At 40.2% G+C, this 20,988-nt stretch overlaps 2 protein-coding genes across 2 annotated transcripts; both read left to right on the top strand.

The window, feature by feature from the left end:
* Window positions 1-6,150: 6,150 nt before the first annotated feature.
* On the top strand, window positions 6,151-8,953 carry LOC145420615 (TBC1 domain family member 2A-like). The gene is made up of 7 exons (XM_080290015.1): window positions 6,151-6,186; window positions 6,460-6,633; window positions 7,011-7,198; window positions 7,286-7,406; window positions 7,491-7,676; window positions 8,301-8,422; window positions 8,752-8,953. Exons 1-7 carry the CDS (start codon window positions 6,151-6,153, stop codon window positions 8,951-8,953), a joined length of 1,029 nt encoding a protein of 342 aa, XP_080146141.1.
* Window positions 8,954-17,294: 8,341 nt separating this feature from the next.
* On the top strand, window positions 17,295-20,097 carry LOC145420612 (TBC1 domain family member 2A-like). The gene is made up of 7 exons (XM_080290011.1): window positions 17,295-17,330; window positions 17,604-17,777; window positions 18,155-18,342; window positions 18,430-18,550; window positions 18,635-18,820; window positions 19,445-19,566; window positions 19,896-20,097. Exons 1-7 carry the CDS (start codon window positions 17,295-17,297, stop codon window positions 20,095-20,097), a joined length of 1,029 nt encoding a protein of 342 aa, XP_080146137.1.
* The last annotated feature ends 891 nt before the right edge of the window (window positions 20,098-20,988 follow it).

Genomic DNA, 20,988 nt, shown 5'->3' with positions numbered 1-20,988 from the left:
TCAGATCTTCTTCAAGGATTGCTTTCCCAGATGAATGTGCCTGATCCCATCTGCCGGTGGATCACTGACTTCCTGACGGACAGGAAGCAACCAGTGAGGCTGGGGAAGAATGTCTTGGACTCCCGGACCATCAGCACGAGCTCCCCTCAGGGCTGTGTTCTTTCTTCTATGCCCTTCTCCCTGTACACCAACTGCCGCACCTCCAACCACCAGTCTGTCAAATTAATTAAGCTTGCAGATGACACCACCATTATTGGACTCCTCTCAGACGGGGATAAGTCTGCCTACAGGATGGAGGCTGAACATCTGGTGTCCTGATGCAGCCGCAACAACCAGGTGCTGAATAAGTGTTATTTTCATTTATCACTGGCCCAAGTACATTTTTATTGGCTTGTGAACAAAGCTGTAGTTTTTGTATTTTTAAATATTAACGCAATTTAATTGAGACATTATTTATATTATTTCACTTTCAATGTGAAAAATGCTGTAAAAACGTTGAAACTAATGGTCACCCCTGTTCGCTGCAATGTAAAATAGTACAACTGCTGTCAGCCTTCATTAAGTTGCATCATTTAAACATTTGCATATTTTTATTCAACTTCTGCAGGATGCTTTGATGAAAGACTCCCTTTTCCCAAGTAGAGGCTTTACTAGAGGTCACAGGAACAGCGCTGCTGTTTTGGATGCGGAAAAATGTTGTCTTTCACTCTACCTGAGCTCAGTGTTTCAGTAAGGGCTCCGCCTCATTGTAGCTGACGCTGAAATGTTTGTGTGGGTTGCCATGACAACACCAGAAGTGCATCTGAGATCGTGTCCAAATTCATGGGCTGCATCCTCCTGAGGACTCGGTGTTCTGACAAAACGTCTTACTTTGGCAAAGCGTCCTACCGTAAGTAGTTCATGCGTTCTCGGCGGCTCTAGTGACCCTCGAACTCTCGGCTAGCTATCGAGGTGGTGGATAACATACGTCTCCCCCACAAGAGCACGAATCTACAACTTTTCTACTACTGGTTTTACAAGGCGTACACGGTAAAAACATTATGCTGTTATTTGTTAAGCACTTGTGCATCTTGTGAAAAGAAATAAGTGGCTGAGATGGATGTCATATGTGCTATTGATATTATTTTACTCGTTTCTAGTTTTCACGGTGCTCCATGATTGTGAGAGGAATAAAAAAGAATTGTGGACATCAGTACGAAGCATGGATTCTTTTGACCAGAGTAGATACACTGGTCCCTTGAATATACTAATCTTTTTGAGGTGGGTGACTGTTCCTGTGTATTTACAGAAACAATGGTTGTGATAACCTCAGCTGTTTCAGAGGGTGACTGTTCGTTGCTTTGCGCACTTTTAAATCTGTATACAATGGTTTGTTCCCTTTTTGTGTTCTGAGGTGTACTAGATGTATTATACCGGTCCCTCGAATCTACAAATCTTTTAGATGTGGATGACTGTTCATTTTCATCTGTGTTTACAGAAACACTGGGTGTTGGAACCTCAGTAGTTTCTTTTTGGCTGACAGACTCTGGAGCTGTACAAGAGGAATAAAGAGCTGCAATGCTTTTGTGAACCTGACCTGGGAAGGGAGAGAAATATATTTTTGTTTTGTTTTTGTTTGTCTTCTTGTTTTATTTTATTCCTTGTGGGATTTGGATCCAACAAGTAAAGTATGCATATTATGCACACACACAAACACACATGCAGCTATTACCATTTCTTGTATTCTTGAATAAAGACATTGATCTGACACATTTAAAATGCAGCCAATTGTTTTTATTGTTATATTATTAAGAAAAAAGAAAAGGTGGGGGTGGGGGGATGTAAAGAAGAGCTTAAAGGAAAGGGCTAGAGGAGAGAAAACCCCAACAATTAGCAGGGCATTTTTTTACTTGGACAAATTGTTAATAAAGTTTCCATATCTGTAACAATGATGACAGTATAATTGTTTATAAACAATTATATTGACAATTATATGTGTCCAGTATGTTGGCTCATTTTCTTTTACTTTTTGCATTTGAAAATAAAAGTTGGGCTGATTTTGACACCATTACAAGAAGTGTTGTTAATGATTCTTTTTGAATTAAAATCAGGTTACCACAAATTGTTTTTTAATTTAATTTAATTTGAAATGTTTGTCAGTGGGTAAACAATTCGTAATGCAAAGTCAGAAACATCGAGTTATTCTTGTACTGCATGCTTGCAATAAATAAGTTGTCCTAACAGTCAGTCAAAGGAGCTTGGAAAGAAAAGCGTCTGGACTTCTTTGAGTTGAAGTGACTGATATATATATTTTTTGTCTGTTTGTTTTGTTGGTTTTTGTTTTTTGCCCTTTATCACCATTCCTCTTCCCTGCTGTTTTTCTTTCCCTCTTTCTTTCTCCCCTTTCTTTCCCCCAGTCATGTCTGTCCTATGTGTAGCAAGTGAAAATAAAATAAACAAGAAAAACAAAGGTGAATCAAATAGACCAATACGGCAAGGCCGGGATGGTCCATTTGGTAAAGTAAATCCGTTAGTTATATTTAACATAATGTTAAATGGCAACATTCTTTTTACAATGTTACCATTTCACATTATGTTAAATGGTAACATTCTGTTTACAATGTTACCATTTTACATTGTGTTAAATGGTAACATTCTGTTTACAATGTTACCATTTCACATTATGTTAAATGGAAACATTCTGTTTACAATGTTACCATTTTACATTGTGTTAAATGGTAACATTCTGTTTACAATGTTACCATTTCACATTATGTTAAATGGTAACATTCTGTTTACAATGTTACCATTTCACATTATGTTAAATGGTAACATTCTGTTTACAATGTTACCATTTCACATTATGTTAAATGGTAACATTCTGTTTACAATGTTACCATTTCACATTATGTTAAATGGTAACATTCTGTTTACAATGTTACCATTTTACATTATGTTAAATGGTAACATTCTGTTTACAATGTTACCATTTCACATTGTGTTAAATGGTAACATTCTGTTTACAATGTTACCATTTTACATTGTGTTAAATGGTAACATTCTGTTTACAATGTTACCATTTTACATTGTGTTAAATGGTAACATTCTGTTTACAATGTTACCATTTCACATTGTGTTAAATGGTAACATTCTGTTTACAATGTTACCATTTCACATTATGTTAAATGGTAACATTCTGTTTACAATGTTACCATTTCACATTATGTTAAATGGTAACATTCTGTTTACAATGTTACCATTTTACATTGTGTTAAATGGTAACATTCTGTTTACAATGTTACCATTTCACATTATGTTAAATGGAAACATTCTGTTTACAATGTTACCATTTTACATTGTGTTAAATGGTAACATTCTGTTTACAATGTTACCATTTTACATTGTGTTAAATGGTAACATTCTGTTTACAATGTTACCATTTCACATTGTGTTAAATGGTAACATTCTGTTTACAATGTTACCATTTCACATTATGTTAAATGGTAACATTCTGTTTACAATGTTACCATTTCACATTATGTTAAATGGTAACATTCTGTTTACAATGTTACCATTTCACATTGTGTTAAATGGTAACATTCTGTTTACAATGTTACCATTTTACATTGTGTTAAATGGTAACATTCTGTTTACAATGTTACCATTTCACATTATGTTAAATGGAAACATTCTGTTTACAATGTTACCATTTTACATTGTGTTAAATGGTAACATTCTGTTTACAATGTTACCATTTCACATTATGTTAAATGGTAACATTCTGTTTACAATGTTACCATTTCACATTGTGTTAAATGGTAACATTCTGTTTACAATGTTACCATTTTACATTATGTTAAATGGTAACATTCTGTTTACAATGTTACCATTTCACATTGTGTTAAATGGTAACATTCTGTTTACAATGTTACCATTTTACATTGTGTTAAATGGTAACATTCTGTTTACAATGTTACCATTTTACATTGTGTTAAATGGTAACATTCTGTTTACAATGTTACCATTTCACATTGTGTTAAATGGTAACATTCTGTTTACAATGTTACCATTTCACATTGTGTTAAATGGTAACATTCTGTTTACAATGTTACCATTTCACATTATGTTAAATGGTAACATTCTGTTTACAATGTTACCATTTCACATTATGTTAAATGGTAACATTCTGTTTACAATGTTACCATTTTACATTATGTTAAATTGTAACATTATGTTTACGATGTTACCATTTTACATTATGTTAAATTGTCAGTAGGCCTGGTACCGGAACCGGTACTGGACCCCCTTTTACTTTCAGCCATCAGAAGAGGGTACACTGTGGTCATAACAATACTCAGACTGTAGCATTTAAAGGTCCCAAAGTGTACCAGGAAAATATCCCCCGCACGATTACACCAGCAGCCTGAATTGTGAATGTGAGGGAGGATGGATCCATGCTTTCATGTTGTTCACTCCAGGCTGATATAAAAATGATATAACTAATACTACTTCTACTAATAATGACAATAACAACAAAATAATAATAATAATGTCAAAAATACCAGTAATAATAATAACAATAACACCATAAACAACAACATTACTACTAATAATAATAAAGATAAACAAATGTATTAAAAAATTAATAATGATAATAATAATAATAAAACTGATCATAACAGTAACAATATCAATCATAACAACAACAGTACTAACAACAATAATAACAATAACAATGAAGGTGTTGCTGCAGATCTGAGTCCCGACTCTGCTGCCTTTCTAGTGCGGCAAAGAAAGTAAGAAATAGAAAAAGAAAAACACAAATAAACTGAGTGTGAGGGTTTTTCTACAAGTTACACTGAATATTTGCACAGACATGCTGACTGTTTGCTGGGAGACGTCACCTGTCTTTTATAGAATAGCAGGTAAGCTGTTCTCTGCCGCTGCTCACACACAGACTCACACGTGGTCTGGCAGACCAACTCGTCATCGTACGTGAGCCGGCTGTCTGTGACGTCGTCTCTTCCGCTCATCTGGTGAACGCCGTCACAGACGTAATGTCCTGAGAGGAGAAGGCGCACTTATTAACGTCTCATAAACTTTCAAAGCTGACCTGCATTCAGCACATGTGTCTGAAAGCACCCACTCACCGCTGTAAGCTGAGGAGCCCAAACGACTGATCACGCTGACCAACAAATAGCGAGCAGTTTACTGGGAGAGGGCAGCGGCACCACCCGTTAGCTTAGAAATGGGCTCCATCCATACTTGAAATGAACGGTGTGCCTTTTCCCTTACCTCTTCAGTAAAGGCTGTGTCCTGGCTGATCACCAGCTGCTGTGTCAGAACAATGGGGCTGTTCTTCTTCTCCACGGTGAACGATGGAGTGAACGTAAACCACTTCAGCTGGAAGATCAGCACACTGAAAGAGATGAGACAAAGAGGAGAGGCTCAAAGGAAGACGCAAGGAGGACATGACATGAACAAAACTGACACCGACTGAACTGTGGTGGTTTGAGGCCTTTGGGGACCGATTTGAGGTTACTCACTTTGGCAGGTTCAAGAACAACAGCTCCTCTTTGATCTTCTTAGCTCCGCACTGGCATTCGTAGTCCAACAGGCCGCCCTGCAGCAGGGAGCAGGAGGAACAGGTGCATTAGAGTTAAACTCTTTTACAGATGAATTCACATATTCGTGGGAGCAAGCCTGTTCACAGAATAGAGTCTAAACGAGCTCTTACTTTCAGACTCCAGCCCCGCCCTTCAGCAGCTCCGCAGCATCCTGCTGGCTGGCACAACCTTGCCATTGGCTGCTGCCAGGGACTCAACAGGTTAGAACAAAAATATAAATATTATATCTGAGTTCTTATGTGGACCCGCCTTCCAGACACAACGTTTACTGTTTTTTTGTTTGTTTGTTTTTGGGGGTTTTTGTTGTCTTAGATGGCCTGACTCAGCAGGTGGGGGCAGTTTCTGAGTTTACCTTCGTTCAAACAGTGCAGAAATGGTTTCGCTATGCTCCAGACCGGATGGGTGGTGCAGGACGCCCGATATCCAGCCCCGTCATGGAGTAAACTAAAAACAGTAAATAATACATTTAACAAACAAGCAAGCTCTAAATTTAAGCGGAGAGACTGCAGACATAGCCGCACCATTCCAGGGATTTTTGGTTAGCATGAGGGGTCTAGCCAGGACCCTTACTGGATACTGGGTGGGAATCGAACGTGCGACTCCAAAGATATGTAGTATTACCACTACACTATCCAGCTGCGCTACACTATCCAACAAAAAAAGTTTTTAGAAAATTTGATAAAGTCTGATGCTTAATATTGTAGGGATATTAATCTCCCTATGATATTAATACGGATTAAAATTGTAACATTATGTTTACAATGTTACAATTTTACATTATGTTAAATTGTAACATAATGCTTAACAGATAATGGTTATCCTCTTTTTATATCATACATCATTGTCTCTGTAGGAGGGTCTGGAGCACCCCCTGCTGAGCCGCTGGGCTCAGTACCTTGCAGGCAGGTCCGACGATGACTTCATCATCTCACCTGAGCTCAAAATTCTGGTGCGTGAAGGCGTCCCTCGGGAGTATCGGCAGAGTGTGGCGCTGTTTGGTCCGAGCCAGAACTTTGACAAGCCAAGAGTGCCACACGCAACGCTATCAGCAGGTACAGCTGTAGAGAGAGAGAGTGTGTTGAAATAAGAAGAGAAAATTCTCTCAATTATGGAGACAGTCAAATGGTTTATTTATGTTTGATGTGTGCTTTACATTTGTGTGGCTGTTAATAAAGTTAGCGCGCTCTAGGGGGCGTATGCGTTCATCAAAAAATGGCCGAAGGCTGATGTGTGATTATTCCTCCCAAAATGTCGTTGATGAAGTTAGCTATGCACGTTAGATTTTACTGCGCATTTTCATACCTCTGCCAACAGAGTGCTTTATCCGCACCTGAGCACAGGTGGCTCCTCCTCCTTCCTGTTGGGAATGCTGGCGAGCACTCAGTAATCCTGTTCTGTTTCCAGCTGTGTGAGAAGAGTCGGACAGCTCCTAATCCTGCCTCCAGGCAGGTCCAGCTGGACCTTCACCGAACCCTGACGACCAATCAGCACTTCTCCTCGCTGTCCAGCCCCGCCCTCCAGCAGCTCCGCCGCATCCTTCTGGCCTTCTCCGGGCATAACCCTGCCATTGGCTACTGCCAGGTACTCAACAGGTCAGAACAAAAGTATAAATTTTATATCTGAGTTCTTATGTGGACCCGCCTTCCAGGCAGAACCTCACCTTCCATCAATGTCCACAGGTTAGCGGCCCTCGCTCTGCTGGTCCTCCAAAGTGACGAAGACGCCTTCTGGTGTCTGGTGGCAGTGGTGGAAGCCATCATGCCTCAGGACTACTACACCAAGAATCTGGTGGCCTCTCAGGTCAGCAGACACACTCACCTGCTTGCCTGCTGTGATCTGTTTTAGTGATCAGTGAGGCTGATCTCTGTGAGTCTTTGTGCTCAGGCGGACCAGCGCGTGCTGAAGGACTTCATGGCGGAGAAGCTTCCTCGCCTGGCATCTCACTTTGAGGATCACAACATTGACGTCTCTCTGGTCACCTTCAACTGGTTCCTGGTGGTTTTTGTGGAGAGTCTGCCCAGCGACATCCTGATGCCTCTGTGGGACGCCTTCCTGTATGAGGGTACCAAGGTACCATACACCCGAACACACCATGACAGAAATGCAGACAACACTTGAATGCACCACAGTAGTGTCCATGGAAACAAAAATGATTTTGTTTTCACCTTTAGATGTCTTTATTTACATTTTAGGAGTAATAAGACATTGTTTACTAAGCATGGGGAACTGTCATGTGACATGAAATAGGAGTGGGAAAGCAGATCATTCTAGTAACGACCTCACAGTCTACCACAAGCAGCGTAAATCCAGACGATGAGCGGGACAATGGCTTTGGGCTTGTTTCTGCAATGTGACAAATGCAGCACAGCTTTTACATCGTTTGTCTCAGGAAATAAAATCACAGTTCAGACACAGAAATATATACCACACAGGGATAAATGCTGACAACAGCTTCAGCCACGTAGATCCAACCCAAAAGTTTAATTTAAACTTAAAGCTCAACTACCAAGTAAGTTAATATTATCTGGCAACTGAGGAACCAAGTGGCTTATTGGAAATCGATCAGAGCTGTAATGAGTAAAGGGCCCAACTGCACCACAACTGAAAGAGTAATTTTATGACTCACCTCCTCAAAGTTTCCAATTAATTGTGTGGCGTGAGTGTCCTGTTATGAAATGCGTGTCTGTGCTGCAGGTGATCTTCAGATACACTCTGGCTCTGTTCAAATACAAAGAGGACGACATCCTGAAGATTCACGACAGCGTGGAGATCTACCAGTACCTACGCTTCTTCACAAAGACCGTCTCCAATGCCAGGTACGCACTCGCCTCCACCCGCCTTAATCTACGAGCTGTTACACTCTCAGAAGTGTAGCGGATGTAGCTGTTGAATCTTTGAGCTTCAAACCCTTTTTACTGAAATTTTGTGAGAAGTTTAAATTTCCCTGATCACAGTAACAACGATTTAAAGATTTTTAAGTATCTGCAGCTCTCGGATACATGTGGTCCAGTCAGTCCAGTATTTCCTGCTCAAACTGCAGTACCTGAAGTATCAAGCAGCATAAAACAGAAACACTCAAGCTGATCAGTTTCCAGTTCCTCTGTGTTGGTGATCGAGTCCTTTCCACCTGCGTGTGTCCATGCAGGAAGCTGACCAGCATCGCCTTCAACGACATGAACCCATTCCCCAGCCGGCTGCTGAGGAACCGGCGAGTGCTCCACCTGGAGCGCCTGCAGGCGGAGCTGCGTGAGCTGGAGGAGCAGCACAAGGAGTTCATCACCGAGAGCGTCGTACGGAAAGACAAAGAGCTCGACGTCATGGTGAGCGAGGATGACGAGGATCTCTGATCACACGGGACGCTTCAGCTGCTCACTTCGAGACGACGATGAGTTTTCCATGTGTTCAAGAGAATTTCACTAAACCGGCTGTTAACTGGTTTCCTTCACACCAAACACAGGATTGTGTCAGGTTCACCATCTCTACTAACACTACAAGGAAACAGACGCATACAGATTTAACTGCATCACATCTCTGAAACAAGCTTGCAGTAAACAAATGTGTACTGTGTTCACGTGTGTAATAAGTCAGGCTGCAGAAATGTGCAGATGTATTTCAGTGAATTCATTTGGATTAATATGTGATAGCTTATTTATTTCATTGCATCTTTTGCTTTATACCTAAAAATGCGTGACATTTCTAAATGTAGTCACATCCCTATGAAACATGGTTGATTATCAGCTGTAGTCACAGCTGGTGATAAAGTAATTAAAATGTCCAGCTATTCAAAAATAGGGCATTCTGCACAATGAGTACTTTTTGGTACTTGAAGTATATTTTGATGCTGATGCTTCAGGGCATTGTGCTGCATTGTCGAAGCTCTCTGGGCTTCCGGTTAGAACGACCTCACAGTGTTTTATTTTGATCTGGTGTAAAGTGCATTGTGCAGAAATGACAGCATGATAGTCACATGATAAAACTGACTTTTCTTTTTTTTTTAAATTTTACTGGGTGTGCATCTTGTTCAAATGTCTTTTTCAGCATTTGTACATAAATATTCTGTATATAAATATTTGATTTTCATTTATTTTACAGAGTCCTTTATTTTGTTTCACAAATATGACATTCATGTCAAATGACATCTGCAGACTTTATAATGACCAGCAGGGGGCAGTGTATTGCAGTCTATGAGAACATTTACTGAGACCTGTTTCATGCACTAGTTTCATGTCTCATTGAATCCAACATGATGTTGATTTTGTAAATTAAGGTCACATGTTCATCACATCTAATTTCAAAACACTGATCAATTTTTTAAAAAAATGAATTCCATACCAATTGCAGGAATAAAATAGGAATAAATAACAAACGAGAAATACATACAAAACAAGAGAAAGGCACACATGAGAGAACAGGTCACATGACAGCACAGCATTATCTACCCACAATTTGAACTAAATAACAGATAGCACAGGCAATGAAAACAAACGGAAATCAGAATAAATTTAAAAACTTTTATTGATGTTAACTTGAAGTGCTGAATTAGCCCTGTTGTCAGTTCAAATCACTTCAATCTATAGCGCACTTTAAGGTCTTTAGACCTTAAAAAGGAATACACTGCAAGGTAAGCTTGCAGCATCTTACTTTAAGGTCAACTGTGAAACTTTGTGGAAAGCCTGAGACAAGTTGATGAGTCAGTGAAGCGCACTTCCTTCTGATGACGGCTATACTGAGGTGAGTTTTTAAGCATATCCTGAACTTTATTCATTATTAGACTTCTGACACCTGGCAAATAAACTCTAATGCGATATGAGAACATAACAGCAAAAAGCCAGTAGCTGGTACATGAATGGATAAAAATTGGATCCCTCTTATATTACGTTGTTTTGAACCTAACCGCATCCACTGAATTAATGCAGTTTTCAGGACAGTAAAAACAGAGAACTCTGATATACACAATTTCTGATTGCTGATAGTGTTTCTTAATGCAAAATGGGCTTCCATTTAAAATGCAATTGCTTTATGTTCGATCTTTAGCGAAGAAGGGTCATTTTTGATTCTGTGGACAAGGGATGCAAATGGAATGTGAAGGCAACAGGTAGTAGGGTGAATTAGGGTTTCGTGTGGTCTTCAGTGCATGAATTTTATTGCCACTTTATTTCAACTTTTTATTAATGTACTCAAAAGAAAAACAAGAACCACAAAGGAGATTCTTGTGATTCTTGTTTGTGCTATCTGTTTGTGAAAGAAAGCACATTTTACCACATCATACTGTGTTTGCTGCCATTTATTTTACTCGTCCTGCCTGAGTGTCTGGGCTGCGTTTGTCTGTGCACCTTTGTTCTGGCCTTCTGCTGATGGGTTTCACATGCTGGGCTTTCCCTCTTGGTCCACACCCAGCAGCCTGCTGCTGACCACACACAGCCTACAAACTGATCCATCCATGCATCCATCCATGCATGCATGGCCTGGTTATTGTTGAGTTATCACCTCCAGCTCCTTGCTCATAACCAGGTAGATACTGGGCTGGGCCTGATCTCTGAGCTCAATAACAATGACAAAAATGCCAAACACTTTACTCTTCATGGTAAAAAATGTTTATAATACAGTAAAAACTGGATGTAGCCAAAATCAGTGTTTTATATACAGTGTAAGTGAACAACATTGCTACACTGCTGGTGTTTGATTGATAGAGGCTTTCTTTATAAGAACTATGATATCATTTCTTTTGCTGATTAACAGTTTTTATATCATTTTTATATCATATATAGCTTTCAAGAAGCCAAAGATCACTGGACGAAAAGACTACAGACCTGTGGCTCTGACATCTGGTCAGGAAGTCTTTTGAGCGCCTGGTTCTCTCCTATCTTAAGACCCTCACGGCCCCCCTCCTGGACCCCCTGCAGTTTGCATACAGAGCCAACAGGTCTGTAGACGATGCCATCAACATGGCCCTACACTTTGTCCTGCAGAATCTATGCTAGGATCCTGTTTGTGGACTTCAGCTCTACCTTCAACACCATCCTTTCAGACCTTCTTCAAGGATTGCTTTCCCAGATGAATGTGCCTGATCCCATCTGCCGGTGGATCACTGACTTCCTGACGGACAGGAAGCAACCAGTGAGGCTGGGGAAGAATGTCTTGGACTCCCGGACCATCAGCACGAGCTCCCCTCAGGCCTGTGTTCTTTCTTCTATGCCCTTCTCCCTGTACACCAACTGCCGCACCTCCAACCACCAGTCTGTCAAATTAATTAAGCTTGCAGATGACACCACCATTATTGGACTCCTCTCAGACGGGGATAAGTCTGCCTACAGGATGGAGGCTGAACATCTGGTGTCCTGATGCAGCCGCAACAACCAGGTGCTGAATAAGTGTTATTTTCATTTACCACTGGCCCAAGTACATTTTTATTGGCTTGTGAACAAAGCTGTAGTTTTTGTATTTTTAAATATTAACGCAATTTAATTGAGACATTATTTATATTATTTCACTTTCAATGTGAAAAATTCTGTAAAAACGTTGAAAATAATGGTCACCCCTGTTCGCTGCAATGTAAAATAGTACAACTGCTGTCAGCCTTCATTAAGTTGCATCATTTAAACATTTGCATATTTTTATTCAACTTCTGCAGGATGCTTTGATGAAAGACTCCCTTTTCCCAAGTAGAGGCTTTACTAGAGGTCACAGGAACAGCGCTGCTGTTTTGGATGCGGAAAAATGTTGTCTTTCACTCTACCTGAGCTCAGTGTCCCAGTAAGGGCTCCGCCTCATTGTAGCTGACGCTGAAATGTTTGTGTGGGTTGCCATGACAACACCAGAAGTGCATCTGAGATCGTGTCCAAATTCATGGGCTGCATCCTCCTGAGGACTCGGTGTTCTGACAAAACGTCTTACTTTGGCAAAACGTCCTACCGTAAGTAGTTCATGCGTTCTCGGCGGCTCTAGTGACCCTCGAACTCTCGGCTAGCTATCGAGGTGGTGGATAACATACGTCTCCCCCACAAGAGCACGAATCTACAACTTTTCTACTACTGTTTTTACAAGGCGTACACGGTAAAAACATTATGCTGTTATTTGTTAAGCACTTGTGCACCTTGTGAAAAGAAATAAGTGGCTGAGATGGATGTCATATGTGCTATTGATATTATTTTACTCGTTTCTAGTTTTCACAGTGCTCCATGATTGTGAGAGGAATAAAAAAGAATTGTGGACATCAGTACGAAGCATGGATTCTTTTGACCAGAGTAGATACACTGGTCCCTTGAATATACTAATCTTTTTGAGGTGGGTGACTGTTCCTGTGTATTTACAGAAACAATGGTTGTGATAACCTCAGCTGTTTCAGAGGGTGACTGTTCGTTGCTTTGCGCACTTTTAAATCTGTATACAATGGTTTGTTCCCTTTTTGTGTTCTGAGGTTTAAACAAAGATGTACTAGATGTATTATACCGGTCCCTCGAATCTACAAATCTTTTAGATGTGGATGACTGTTCATTTTCATCTGTGTTTACAGAAACACTGGGTGTTGGAACCTCAGTAGTTTCTTTTTGGCTGACAGACTCTGGAGCTGTACAAGAGGAATAAAGAGCTGCAATGCTTTTGTGAACCTGACCTGGGAAGGGAGAGAAATATATTTTTGTTTTGTTTTTGTTTGTCTTCTTGTTTTATTTGATTCCTTGTGGGATTTGGATCCAACAAGTAAAGTATGCATATTATGCACACACACAAACACACATGCAGCTATTACCATTTCTTGTATTCTTGAATAAAGACATTGATCTGACACATTTAAAATGCAGCCAATTATTTTTATTGTTATATTATTAAGAAAAAAGAAAAGGTGGGGGGATGTAAAGAAGAGCTTAAAGGAAAGGGCTAGAGGAGAGAAAACCCCAACAATTAGCAGGGCATTTTTTTACTTGGACAAATTGTTAATAAAGTTTCCATATCTGTAACAATGATGACAGTATAATTGTTTATAAACAATTATATTGACAGTTATATGTGTCCAGTATGTTGGCTCATTTTCTTTTACTTTTTGCATTTGAAAATAAAAGTTGGGCTGATTTTGACACCATTACAAGAAGTGTTGTTAATGATTCTTTTTGAATTAAAATCAGGTTACCGCAAATTGTTTTTTAATTTCATTTCATTTGAAATGTTTGTCAGTGGGTAAACAATTCGTAATGCAAAGTCAGAAACATCGAGTTATTCTTGTACTGCATGCTTGCAATAAATAAGTTGTCCTAACAGTCAGTCAAAGGAGCTTGGAAAGAAAAGCGTCTGGACTTCTTTGAGTTGAAGTGACTGATATATATATTTTTTGTCTGTTTGTTTTGTTGGTTTTTGTTTTTTGCCCTTTATCACCATTCCTCTTCCCTGCTGTTTTTCTTTCCCTCTTTCTTTCTCCCCTTTCTTTCCCCCAGTCATGTCTCACCTATGTGTAGCAAGTGAAAATAAAATAAACAATAAAAACAAAGGTGAATCAAATAGACCAATACGGCAAGGCCGGGATGGTCCATTTGGTAAAGTAAATCCGTTAGTTATATTTAACATAATGTTAAATGGCAACATTCTGTTTACAATGTTACCATTTCACATTATGTTAAATGGTAACATTCTGTTTACAATGTTACCATTTTACATTATGTTAAATGGTAACATTCTGTTTACAATGTTACCATTTTACATTATGTTAAATGGTAACATTCTGTTTACAATGTTACCATTTTACATTATGTTAAATGGTAACATTCTGTTTACAATGTTACCATTTTACATTATGTTAAATGGTAACATTCTGTTTACAATGTTACCATTTTACCTTGTGTTAAATGGTAACATTCTGTTTACAATGTTACCATTTTACATTATGTTAAATGGTAACATTCTGTTTACAATGTTACCATTTCACATTGTGTTAAATGGTAACATTCTGTTTACAATGTTACCATTTCACATTATGTTAAATGGAAACATTCTGTTTACAATGTTACCATTTTACATTGTGTTAAATGGTAACATTCTGTTTACAATGTTACCATTTTACATTGTGTTAAATGGTAACATTCTGTTTACAATGTTACCATTTCACATTGTGTTAAATGGTAACATTCTGTTTACAATGTTACCATTTCACATTATGTTAAATGGTAACATTCTGTTTACAATGTTACCATTTCACATTATGTTAAATGGTAACATTCTGTTTACAATGTTACCATTTCACATTGTGTTAAATGGTAACATTCTGTTTACAATGTTACCATTTTACATTATGTTAAATGGTAACATTCTGTTTACAATGTTACCATTTCACATTATGTTAAATGGAAACATTCTGTTTACAATGTTACCATTTTACATTGTGTTAAATGGTAACATTCTGTTTACAATGTTACCATTTCACATTATGTTAAATGGTAACATTCTGTTTACAATGTTACCATTTCACATTGTGTTAAATGGTAACATTCTGTTTACAATGTTACCATTTTACATTATGTTAAATGGTAACATTCTGTTTACAATGTTACCATTTCACATTGTGTTAAATGGTAACATTCTGTTTACAATGTTACCATTTCACATTGTGTTAAATGGTAACATTCTGTTTACAATGTTACCATTTCACATTATGTTAAATGGTAACATTCTGTTTACAATGTTACCATTTCACATTATGTTAAATGGTAACATTCTGTTTACAATGTTACCATTTTACATTATGTTAAATTGTAACATTATGTTTACGATGTTACCATTTTACATTATGTTAAATTGTCAGTAGGCCTGGTACCGGAACCGGTACTGGACCCCCTTTTACTTTCAGCCATCAGAAGAGGGTACACTGTGGTCATAACAATACTCAGACTGTAGCATTTAAAGGTCCCAAAGTGTACCAGGAAAATATCCCCCGCACGATTACACCAGCAGCCTGAATTGTGAATGTGAGGGAGGATGGATCCATGCTTTCATGTTGTTCACTCCAGGCTGATATAAAAATGATATAACTAATACTACTTCTACTAATAATGACAATAACAACAAAATAATAATAATAATAATGTCAAAAATACCAGTAATAATAATAACAATAACAACATAAACAACAACATTACTACTAATAATAATAAAGATAAACAAATGTATTAAAAAATTAATAATGATAATAATAATAATAAAACTGATCATAACAGTAACAATATCAATCATAACAACAACAGTACTAACAACAATAATAACAATAACAATGAAGGTGTTGCTGCAGATCTGAGTCCCGACTCTGCTGCCTTTCTAGTGCGGCAAAGAAAGTAAGAAATAGAAAAAGAAAAACACAAATAAACTGAGTGTGAGGGTTTTTCTACAAGTTACACTGAATATTTGCACAGACATGCTGACTGTTTGCTGGGAGACGTCACCTGTCTTTTATAGAATAGCAGGTAAGCTGTTCTCTGCCGCTGCTCACACACAGACTCACACGTGGTCTGGCAGACCAACTCGTCATCGTACGTGAGCCGGCTGTCTGTGACGTCGTCTCTTCCGCTCATCTGGTGAACGCCGTCACAGACGTAATGTCCTGAGAGGAGAAGGCGCACTTATTAACGTCTCATAAACTTTCAAAGCTGACCTGCATTCAGCACATGTGTCTGAAAGCACCCACTCACCGCTGTAAGCTGAGGAGCCCAAACGACTGATCACGCTGACCAACAAATAGCGAGCAGTTTACTGGGAGAGGGCAGCGGCACCACCCGTTAGCTTAGAAATGGGCTCCATCCATACTTGAAATGAACGGTGTGCCTTTTCCCTTACCTCTTCAGTAAAGGCTGTGTCCTGGCTGATCACCAGCTGCTGTGTCAGAACAATGGGGCTGTTCTTCTTCTCCACGGTGAACGATGGAGTGAACGTAAACCACTTCAGCTGGAAGATCAGCACACTGAAAGAGATGAGACAAAGAGGAGAGGCTCAAAGGAAGACGCAAGGAGGACATGACATGAACAAAACTGACACCGACTGAACTGTGGTGGTTTGAGGCCTTTGGGGACCGATTTGAGGTTACTCACTTTGGCAGGTTCAAGAACAACAGCTCCTCTTTGATCTTCTTAGCTCCGCACTGGCATTCGTAGTCCAACAGGCCGCCCTGCAGCAGGGAGCAGGAGGAACAGGTGCATTAGAGTTAAACTCTTTTACAGATGAATTCACATATTCGTGGGAGCAAGCCTGTTCACAGAATAGAGTCTAAACGAGCTCTTACTTTCAGACTCCAGCCCCGCCCTTCAGCAGCTCCGCAGCATCCTGCTGGCTGGCACAACCTTGCCATTGGCTGCTGCCAGGGACTCAACAGGTTAGAACAAAAATATAAATATTATATCTGAGTTCTTATGTGGACCCGCCTTCCAGACACAACGTTTACTGTTTTTTTGTTTGTTTGTTTTTGGGGGTTTTTGTTGTCTTAGATGGCCTGACTCAGCAGGTGGGGGCAGTTTCTGAGTTTACCTTCGTTCAAACAGTGCAGAAATGGTTTCGCTATGCTCCAGACCGGATGGGTGGTGCAGGACGCCCGATATCCAGCCCCGTCATGGAGTAAACTAAAAACAGTAAATAATACATTTAACAAACAAGCAAGCTCTAAATTTAAGCGGAGAGACTGCAGACATAGCCGCACCATTCCAGGGATTTTTGGTTAGCATGAGGGGTCTAGCCAGGACCCTTACTGGATACTGGGTGGGAATCGAACGTGCGACTCCAAAGATATGTAGTATTACCACTACACTATCCAGCTGCGCTACACTATCCAACAAAAAAAGTTTTTAGAAAATTTGATAAAGTCTGATGCTTAATATTGTAGGGATATTAATCTCCCTATGATATTAATACGGATTAAAATTGTAACATTATGTTTACAATGTTACAATTTTACATTATGTTAAATTGTAACATAATGCTTAACAGATAATGGTTATCCTCTTTTTATATCATACATCATTGTCTCTGTAGGAGGGTCTGGAGCACCCCCTGCTGAGCCGCTGGGCTCAGTACCTTGCAGGCAGGTCCGACGATGACTTCATCATCTCACCTGAGCTCAAAATTCTGGTGCGTGAAGGCGTCCCTCGGGAGTATCGGCAGAGTGTGGCGCTGTTTGGTCCGAGCCAGAACTTTGACAAGCCAAGAGTGCCACACGCAACGCTATCAGCAGGTACAGCTGTAGAGAGAGAGAGTGTGTTGAAATAAGAAGAGAAAATTCTCTCAATTATGGAGACAGTCAAATGGTTTATTTATGTTTGATGTGTGCTTTACATTTGTGTGGCTGTTAATAAAGTTAGCGCGCTCTAGGGGGCGTATGCGTTCATCAAAAAATGGCCGAAGGCTGATGTGTGATTATTCCTCCCAAAATGTCGTTGATGAAGTTAGCTATGCACGTTAGATTTTACTGCGCATTTTCATACCTCTGCCAACAGAGTGCTTTATCCGCACCTGAGCACAGGTGGCTCCTCCTCCTTCCTGTTGGGAATGCTGGCGAGCACTCAGTAATCCTGTTCTGTTTCCAGCTGTGTGAGAAGAGTCGGACAGCTCCTAATCCTGCCTCCAGGCAGGTCCAGCTGGACCTTCACCGAACCCTGACGACCAATCAGCACTTCTCCTCGCTGTCCAGCCCCGCCCTCCAGCAGCTCCGCCGCATCCTTCTGGCCTTCTCCGGGCATAACCCTGCCATTGGCTACTGCCAGGTACTCAACAGGTCAGAACAAAAGTATAAATTTTATATCTGAGTTCTTATGTGGACCCGCCTTCCAGGCAGAACCTCACCTTCCATCAATGTCCACAGGTTAGCGGCCCTCGCTCTGCTGGTCCTCCAAAGTGACGAAGACGCCTTCTGGTGTCTGGTGGCAGTGGTGGAAGCCATCATGCCTCAGGACTACTACACCAAGAATCTGGTGGCCTCTCAGGTCAGCAGACACACTCACCTGCTTGCCTGCTGTGATCTGTTTTAGTGATCAGTGAGGCTGATCTCTGTGAGTCTTTGTGCTCAGGCGGACCAGCGCGTGCTGAAGGACTTCATGGCGGAGAAGCTTCCTCGCCTGGCATCTCACTTTGAGGATCACAACATTGACGTCTCTCTGGTCACCTTCAACTGGTTCCTGGTGGTTTTTGTGGAGAGTCTGCCCAGCGACATCCTGATGCCTCTGTGGGACGCCTTCCTGTATGAGGGTACCAAGGTACCATACACCCGAACACACCATGACAGAAATGCAGACAACACTTGAATGCACCACAGTAGTGTCCATGGAAACAAAAATGATTTTGTTTTCACCTTTAGATGTCTTTATTTACATTTTAGGAGTAATAAGACATTGTTTACTAAGCATGGGGAACTGTCATGTGACATGAAATAGGAGTGGGAAAGCAGATCATTCTAGTAACGACCTCACAGTCTACCACAAGCAGCGTAAATCCAGACGATGAGCGGGACAATGGCTTTGGGCTTGTTTCTGCAATGTGACAAATGCAGCACAGCTTTTACATCGTTTGTCTCAGGAAATAAAATCACAGTTCAGACACAGAAATATATACCACACAGGGATAAATGCTGACAACAGCTTCAGCCACGTAGATCCAACCCAAAAGTTTAATTTAAACTTAAAGCTCAACTACCAAGTAAGTTAATATTATCTGGCAACTGAGGAACCAAGTGGCTTATTGGAAATCGATCAGAGCTGTAATGAGTAAAGGGCCCAACTGCACCACAACTGAAAGAGTAATTTTATGACTCACCTCCTCAAAGTTTCCAATTAATTGTGTGGCGTGAGTGTCCTGTTATGAAATGCGTGTCTGTGCTGCAGGTGATCTTCAGATACACTCTGGCTCTGTTCAAATACAAAGAGGACGACATCCTGAAGATTCACGACAGCGTGGAGATCTACCAGTACCTACGCTTCTTCACAAAGACCGTCTCCAATGCCAGGTACGCACTCGCCTCCACCCGCCTTAATCTACGAGCTGTTACACTCTCAGAAGTGTAGCGGATGTAGCTGTTGAATCTTTGAGCTTCAAACCCTTTTTACTGAAATTTTGTGAGAAGTTTAAATTTCCCTGATCACAGTAACAACGATTTAAAGATTTTTAAGTATCTGCAGCTCTCGGATACATGTGGTCCAGTCAGTCCAGTATTTCCTGCTCAAACTGCAGTACCTGAAGTATCAAGCAGCATAAAACAGAAACACTCAAGCTGATCAGTTTCCAGTTCCTCTGTGTTGGTGATCGAGTCCTTTCCACCTGCGTGTGTCCATGCAGGAAGCTGACCAGCATCGCCTTCAACGACATGAACCCATTCCCCAGCCGGCTGCTGAGGAACCGGCGAGTGCTCCACCTGGAGCGCCTGCAGGCGGAGCTGCGTGAGCTGGAGGAGCAGCACAAGGAGTTCATCACCGAGAGCGTCGTACGGAAAGACAAAGAGCTCGACGTCATGGTGAGCGAGGATGACGAGGATCTCTGATCACACGGGACGCTTCAGCTGCTCACTTCGAGACGACGATGAGTTTTCCATGTGTTCAAGAGAATTTCACTAAACCGGCTGTTAACTGGTTTCCTTCACACCAAACACAGGATTGTGTCAGGTTCACCATCTCTACTAACACTACAAGGAAACAGACGCATACAGATTTAACTGCATCACATCTCTGAAACAAGCTTGCAGTAAACAAATGTGTACTGTGTTCACGTGTGTAATAAGTCAGGCTGCAGAAATGTGCAGATGTATTTCAGTGAATTCATTTGGATTAATATGTGATAGCTTATTTATTTCATTGCATCTTTTGCTTTATACCTAAAAATGCGTGACATTTCTAAATGTAGTCACATCCCTATGAAACATGGTTGATTATCAGCTGTAGTCACAGCTGGTGATAAAGTAATTAAAATGTCCAGCTATTCAAAAATAGGGCATTCTGCACAATGAGTACTTTTTGGTACTTGAAGTATATTTTGATGCTGATGCTTCAGGGCATTGTGCTGCATTGTCGAAGCTCTCTGGGCTTCCGGTTAGAACGACCTCACAGTGTTTTATTTTGATCTGGTGTAAAGTGCATTGTGCAGAAATGACAGCATGATAGTCACATGATAAAACTGACTTTTCTTTTTTTTTTAAATTTTACTGGGTGTGCATCTTGTTCAAATGTCTTTTTCAGCATTTGTACATAAATATTCTGTATATAAATATTTGATTTTCATTTATTTTACAGAGTCCTTTATTTTGTTTCACAAATATGACATTCATGTCAAATGACATCTGCAGACTTTATAATGACCAGCAGGGGGCAGTGTATTGCAGTCTATGAGAACATTTACTGAGACCTGTTTCATGCACTAGTTTCATGTCTCATTGAAT

The sequence above is a fragment of the Astatotilapia calliptera genome, chromosome 2, assembly GCF_964374335.1.
Source record: "Astatotilapia calliptera chromosome 2, fAstCal68.1, whole genome shotgun sequence".
In the NCBI taxonomy this organism is placed as follows: Eukaryota; Metazoa; Chordata; class Actinopteri; order Cichliformes; family Cichlidae; genus Astatotilapia; species Astatotilapia calliptera.
The sequence above is the reverse complement of the archived record's forward strand: the minus strand, read 5'-3'. Positions and strand labels throughout refer to the sequence as shown.